The sequence below is a fragment of the Gigantopelta aegis genome, chromosome 4 (genome assembly GCF_016097555.1).
Source record: "Gigantopelta aegis isolate Gae_Host chromosome 4, Gae_host_genome, whole genome shotgun sequence".
NCBI classification, from domain to species: Eukaryota; Metazoa; Mollusca; class Gastropoda; order Neomphalida; family Peltospiridae; genus Gigantopelta; species Gigantopelta aegis.
Genome location: NC_054702.1, coordinates 114,592,839 through 114,600,602, shown reverse-complemented (window position 1 = coordinate 114,600,602; position 7,764 = coordinate 114,592,839). Strand labels below are relative to the sequence as shown.

The 7,764-nt window shown below is 36.6% G+C and overlaps 2 protein-coding genes across 2 annotated transcripts; both read left to right on the top strand.

The window, feature by feature from the left end:
• Positions 1-798: 798 nt before the first annotated feature.
• On the top strand, positions 799-1,470 carry LOC121370194 (extensin-1-like). The gene has a single exon (XM_041495310.1). It carries the CDS (start codon positions 799-801, stop codon positions 1,468-1,470), a length of 672 nt encoding a protein of 223 aa, XP_041351244.1.
• A 20-nt stretch (positions 1,471-1,490) lies between these two features.
• LOC121370193 (extensin-1-like) lies at positions 1,491-2,141 on the top strand. Its single transcript, XM_041495309.1, has one exon. The coding sequence runs from the start codon at positions 1,491-1,493 to the stop codon at positions 2,139-2,141; it is 651 nt and encodes a 216-aa protein (XP_041351243.1).
• Positions 2,142-7,764: the final 5,623 nt, after the last annotated feature.

Genomic DNA, 7,764 nt, shown 5'->3' with positions numbered 1-7,764 from the left:
TTAGCTGTATTATTACAATGCTGCGCCACATTAAAATAAAAACTAGTCTACTAACCTTGACCCCTGTCAAATTCCTATAACAAGCAGACAATGCTGTTTACAGGTCGGTACTTTTTTTATTTTTCATAATTCTGGACAAAATATTAATTTGAAGTTTTGAAAGATGAAAGAAATAAAACGTACCTTTTGTCAAATATATCATATCACAAAATTACGGTTGGAGATGTTTTATTTATTGAAAAAGAATAAGAATTAAAAAATGTAACGAAGCCAAAACAAGGGTCCAAAAAGAGACTGTCGTCGACCTTAACTATCGTGGATTAAAAGCTCATTGGTTAGTAGTGTTCCCGTCTCAAGTTTTGGTATCACGCTCATTAAATTGTAAATATTTGTCTGTTTTCAGTTTAAATTTTCCACAAAATAACATTTTAAACAAAAGCACAAACTTTGTTTACATATCATGAAGGGAATTCCAGGTAACCATGTGCTATAAATAGTAGCGTTGAATACGGTATAGTTCCGGCAGTTGAGTTGAATACGGAAAGTTGTATTCAATTCTTGTATTCAGAGCTGTATTTATATAGTAAGATTTAATGGGTATGTAATAAAATTAATGATGACCTCTCAGTAATGTACCTGTGAAAATTTTCTTGCACTAGTTAACAATAACATCCCATGATGTATTTGCGTGAATCTCCTATTGTTCTAGTAACAATAACTTTAGGGAAGTTATTAGAGTGGACTTCATTTTGTTCTAGTCAATGGTAACTAATTGTTCTAGTTAATGATAACCCCATGATGTACTTGTCTGAACCTTCTATGGTTCTAGTTAATGATAACCCCATGATGTACTTGTCTGAACCTCCTATGGTTCTAGTTAATGATGACCCCGTGATGTACTTGTCTGAACCTTCTATGGTTCTAGTTAATGATGACCCCATGATGTACTTGTGTGAACCTCCTATTGTTCTAGTTAATGATGATGCTGTGATGTACTTGTCTGAACCTCCTATGGTTCTAGTTAATGATGACGCTGTGATGTACTTGTCTGAACCTTCTATGGTTCTAGTTAATGATGACGCTGTGATGTACTTGTGTGAACCTCCTATTGTTCTAGTTAATGATGACCCCATGATGTACTTGTGTGAACCTCCTATGGTTCTAGTTAATGATGACGCTGTGATGTACTTGTGTGAACCTCCTATTGTTCTAGTTAATGATGACCCCATGATGTACTTGTCTGAACCTCCTATGGTTCTAGTTAATGATAACCCCGTGATGTACTTGTCTGAACCTCCTATGGTTCTAGTTAATGATGACGCTGTGATGTACTTGTGTGAACCTCCTATTGTTCTAGTTAATGATGACCCCATGATGTACTTGTGTGAACCTCCTATTGATCTAGTTAATGATGACCCCATGATGTACTTGTGTGAACCTCCTATTGTTCTAGTTAATGATGACCTGTGATGTACTTGTCTGAACCTCCTATGGTTCTAGTTAATGATGACCCCGTGATGTACTTGTCTGAACCTTCTATGGTTCTAGTTAATGATGACGCTGTGATGTACTTGTGTGAACCTCCTATTGTTCTAGTTAATGATGACCCCATGATGTACTTGTGTGAACCTCCTATTGTTCTAGTTAATGATGACGCTGTGATGTACTTGTCTGAACCTCCTATGGTTCTAGTTAATGATGACCCCGTGATGTACTTGTCTGAACCTTCTATGGTTCTAGTTAATGATGACGCTGTGATGTACTTGTGTGAACCTCCTATTGTTCTAGTTAATGATGACCCCATGATGTACTTGTGTGAACCTCCTATGGTTCTAGTTAATGATGACGCTGTGATGTACTTGTGTGAACCTCCTATTGTTCTAGTTAATGATGACCCCATGATGTACTTGTCTGAACCTCCTATGGTTCTAGTTAATGATAACCCCGTGATGTACTTGTCTGAACCTCCTATGGTTCTAGTTAATGATGACGCTGTGATGTACTTGTGTGAACCTCCTATTGTTCTAGTTAATGATGACCCCATGATGTACTTGTGTGAACCTCCTATTGATCTAGTTAATGATGACCCCATGATGTACTTGTGTGAACCTCCTATTGTTCTAGTTAATGATGACCTGTGATGTACTTGTGTGAACCTATTGTTTTAGTTATTGATGACCCCGTTATGTACATGTGTGAACCTTCTATTGTTCTAGTTAACAATGACTTCCATGATGTACTTGTGTGAACATCCTATATAGTTATGATTAATGAAGAACCCTGTGATGTACTTGTGTTAACCCATGATGTATCTCTCAGTACAGTGTAGTGTTGACTTCCATGATACACTTGGTAACACACACACAGCACTGCCACTAGCTAACTGGCTTCATCTTGTTACTGATGTCATCAAACACTCCAACCAGATAGTCACTGTGTTACAGGCCACTTAAACTCACACTAGCGACTTTAATTGCCTCAATAATGATGTAAACCTGTGCCTAACATTTCAGAATACTTTGTCCAACTTTTTATATTATCCAGTAAAAATTAAAGACCATAGGTTGGCTAAAAATTTCCAGTTCTGAACTTGTAAACTATTGTCTCAGATCCACAAGTACTTGCCTGAGGTGCTTGCGTCACAGGATCAAACCACCTCAGTGGATCCATTCGACTGATTTGGGTGTTTTTCATTCCAACCAATGCATCACAACTGGTCAGAGGCCATGACATGTGCTTTCCTGTCTGTGGGAAAGTACATATAAAAGATTCCTTGCTATTAATGGAAAAATGTAGCGGGTTTCCTCTCTAAGAAAATGTTAACATCCAATAGCTGATAATTTCTGGTATAATTTAGAATAAATCATCTAGGTAAGTTTTTTTCTTTTATGAGTCGGGAGGACATACACGTCACAGCATGCAGACTATAGCAAGTAACTACAGGCTGCAGTTTCGATGGGACTAAGGGTGCAGTTAATTGTGGTTCATGATATTCGTGGCTTGTAGCCCATGGTTCAGTGCACCATTTTTTAATTTAAACATATATATTTTTAATGGTACATAGCATTTCCATAGCTTGCATTCTGCTGTGAAGGCATTTTGGCCAATCACCACGTTCAACTCTGCTGCATGTGACATGTCTGCATGCGCTATCCCAGACCCAACATGCTGTGATGGCATGGTAAACTGGGGTGGTCTGACTGATGCTTTGCTCGACACACCTTCATATTCTTTTGTACTAGTACCTTGTACTATTAACTTGTAACAACAAATTATCTTCTTTTTTCTTTTTACCCACTTTTTTTTCCCTCAAGATCTATTTTTATTTCTTCTTTTCCAGACAGAGATCAAATAGAATATTTGATTTCTTTCCATTCTGTCTGTCTTCAAAATATCTGTTTTATTTTTATTTTTATTCTATTTTTCTTCAGTCTTATTAAATTTGTGACCGTGCATCATGTGAGGTTCACGTCTGCAATCATTCCTGTGCAACATGATTGCAGACGTTTGTTCTGTGTGATTTTCTGACTGACTGCACTTTATGAGATATTGGCAGCAGTAATGGTGCTCAGCTCAAGATGTAATCACTTACTTCATTCACTTAAACTTTTCTCGATTGTCTCGTCTTGGAAGCTGCAAACTGGTTGGCTATCTGCTGACAGAATAATCTTTATCATGTTTGTTCTCTGCAATGTCAGCGTGCCATCAACTTGTTTTGCTCAAGTTTATATCTTCTGCTACATAAAAAAAAAATCATAAAAAATATTGCAATGCTTTATCCTCAGGCTTGCATGCATCTTCAATATTTGTGGCAAACTGTGGCTCAAAGTGGCTTTTTAAAAATGAAAATGTAGTAGTCATCAGAACAATATTGTGTTATGGTTGTATTGTAACGACACAAAAAACTAGTGATTATTTCGCCTACGGTTACAACATCAGCTGTGAATGAGCTAGTCATTAAAATTAATGTTTCAACTAATTTTTCAAAGTGCTTCCAACACAATGTATTTGTAAACCCAAGTGCCATTCCACTGGATAGGTGCTCAGGGTAGGCATCTCCTTTTATAAAATGGCCTGAAAATTCAGTATTTACCAAATGTACACAATCACATTTTCTCACTGAGGGTTTTCACAATAATGCAGACCAGATGAACCTATCTTACAGTTACTCATGTTGCACTTGCAGATGCAATCACATGTGGCTGGTATCAGAATAGATTAAAAGTCATTTAACAGCCATAGTTATATTTTCTCGGGATGCAGGAATGGAAGGTGGCAGTATGGAGGAAATAAGTAGCAAAATGCCTTCTCTGGGAACATTTTTGTTTAGATTGCTTAAAACATGAATTTATGATATTTGTAGCTAGATTTAATAATTAATGAAAAGTTTGGCAAAATTACTGTGGGTGTGGGCTGACACTGTCCCCAACTAGCTACATCCCTGAACTTTAAACAGATCTGTCATATTAAAGATCCCTATCGAGGGAGCAAGGATTATGTGTAACTAGATAGCTCATCTTACTGAATGGTTGAAATAAATATTCATACAAAATTTAAACCTTGTTAATTTGTAGTGTTATGTTTTATTTAACAAATTAAACAAACATAACAAATATGATAGTTTAGTTAAATCGTTTATGATGAAATAGTAAAATAAAAAGTAACGTTTTCAGCCGTCCTTGTCTGAGTAAAATAATAGTTTATTTGACAAATTAATGAGAAAAAGAATCCATAATATGCAGTCTTGTCGGATAGAACAAGTACAGTGAAAATCCTCTAAAACGGCCACTCTTGGAACCAAGTAAAACATCTCATTTTAAGGGGTATCCATTTTAGAGAGGTTCACTTCTTTACAGATATTTAACTAGGGCTTGCAAAAAACATGTTTTGAGGGAATTCTGCTTTACAGAGTGTCTGCTTTTGAGAGGTTTCGCTATACTTTTTCGGCAAGCTTCATCACATGTCAAAATGTGCACCACCTCAGTTACACTTATGACTTCATATGATAGCTTCTTATCATTGTTCCCAACTAAGCTGAATATTCATTCTGGGATAGAGCAGTCCTGGGGTATGAACTCGGCACCTGCCAACATTAAACCTGATTGTTAAACCACTGTACGATGAATTATTCACTGGGTTTTTCTTGCCAAGTGCTGAATCTATAATGGTGTCTATTTCTTGTTGTATAACAAATTACTTTCATAATGGACTGTGACTACACAACCCGTAACATGACAATAGAGTCCATGTTTGAAAAACAGTCCAATTTGCTGTCATCTTCTTTCTGGGTTTGTTCCTTACTGAATTCCAGGCTAATTAATCATTGGACTTGTATAAGTTATTAGCAGTTTTCTCTTCTGACTGTGTTGAACTGTGGCAGCTAGATCTCCGACGTTGCTTGGTGAGGTGCACACTGGTCATTAGCTCATTGTGTGCTCATCCCAGGGGAGTACGAGAAACACAGCAAAACCACTTGCCGTCACCGCCAAATTGCTCGATGGCTGCATGCAAATGTTTCTCACTCTATCCACTTGCAAAGAGTAATTTGGAGATTTACCAGTATTGATCACGGCAAATAGAGATGTGGCCTCATTGCTTATACATTTCCACAGACGGTAATACCTACGTCTTCAGGCATAGCCCCATGTTTTGTTGCCTTGATGGAATGTCTATATATCCATGACTTCTAAAACCTGGCTATTTCTGTCGGGGTCTATGGGAGGCACACAAGATCCTAGCGTGGTGCTGGCCATGGTTATTCTCGTAACATGATGTGGGTAAGTGGAGTGTTTGACATGTTTATGGATTGTTTTCCTACATTGTGCTGCTCTGATGGGTAATCAATACTGAAATTCATCAAATGCAAGTACTGGAACATCCTGACCAAACTGTCCCTCTTCCCTTCATTATACTGATCCCATGTGACACTCAAAATAAATATATCAATTTTGAGTTATTCTACCATTGTTTAATACATTAATTCTGTCATTCATCAAAGTCACCCACATTTTGTACCATCTTTTAATTTTTCGACATTAAACTGTATTTCGATTTGAAGCCAACAATGAGTTTTAAATTCTCATCCAACAACGACATGCATTGTTTAGAATTGTCTTCCGGCCCAGCAGTAGTGTACTATTAGTAATGATTACTGCTACACATTATAAATTCCCCATTCAACCAGTAATAGTATGGTACTACACATTATAAATTCCCCATTCAACCAGTATTGGTGTAGTACAAATTGCAAATTCAACCAGTATTGGTGTGGTACTACACATTACAAATTACAAATTCAACCAGTATTGGTGTGGTACTACACATTACAAATTACAAATTCAACCAGTATTGGTGTGGTACTACACATTACAAATTATAAATTCAACCAGTATTGGTGTGGTACTACACATTACAAATTACAAATTCAACCAGTAATAGTATGGTACTACACATTACAAATTACAAATTCAACCAGTATTGGTGTGGTACTATACATTACAAATTACAAATTCAACCAGTATTGGTGTGGTACTACACATTACAAATTACAAATTCAACCAGTATTGGTGTGGTACTACACATTACAAATTCAACCAGTATTGGTGTGGTACTACACATTACAAATTACAAATTCAACCAGTAATAGTATGGTACTACACATTACAAATTACAAATTCAACCAGTAATAGTATGGTACTACACATTACAAATTACAAATTCAACCAGTAATAGTATGGTACTACACATTACACATTACAAATTCAATCAGTAATAGTATGGTACTACACATTACAAATTACAAATTCAACCAGTAATAGTATGGTACTACACATTACAAATTCAACCAGTAATAGTATGGTACTACACATTACAAATTCAACCAGTATTGGTATGGTATTATACATTGTGAAGGGGCAGGACGTAGATCAGTGGTACAGCGCTCACTCGATGCACAGTCGGTCTGGGATCGATTCCCGTCGGTGGGCCCATTGGGCTATTTCTCTTCACAGCCAGTGCACCACGACTGGTATATCAAAGGTCGTGGTATGTGCTATCCTGTCTGTGGGATGATGCATATAAAGGATCCCTTGCTGCTAATCAGAATGTGTAGCCCATGAAGTGGCGACAGCAGGTTCCCTCTTAGTATCTGTGTGGTCCTTAACCATATGTCTATCACCATATAACCATAATTAAAATGTGTTGAGTACGTCGTTAAATAAAACTTTTTTTCTTTTTTTTTATACATTGTGAATTCACAACTAGTAATATAACAATTGGGATATTTTTATGGAAAGCCACAAGGGAAATTGAGGTATTGTCACTTATTGATGACTAAGTTGTGGATTTTTAATGGATATCCTATATTAAAGCATACCATGTGGTCCAGTAGATCATAAGTTTTGATTTGATATAATACATGCCACTGACATGTGTTTGGGTATTTGGAGCAAAAAAATTAGAGAGTATGAATTGTGGCCTGTCACCAACGACAAAATAAGATTATCTGGGATACCCTCAAACACAGGTGACAAATGAGTAGCGGATCCCAAGTTTTTCACTGTTACCAGTTAGTTTCATGTTCAGGACATATTAGGGCTTCTAAAACATAATGTAGTGTGATACTATAATATACGAGAATCCCTGATTCTACCACTAATAGTGTGATACTATAATATACGAGAATCCCTGATTCAACCACTAATAGTGTGATACTATAATATACGAGAATCCCTGATTCAACCACTAATAGTGTGATACTATAAT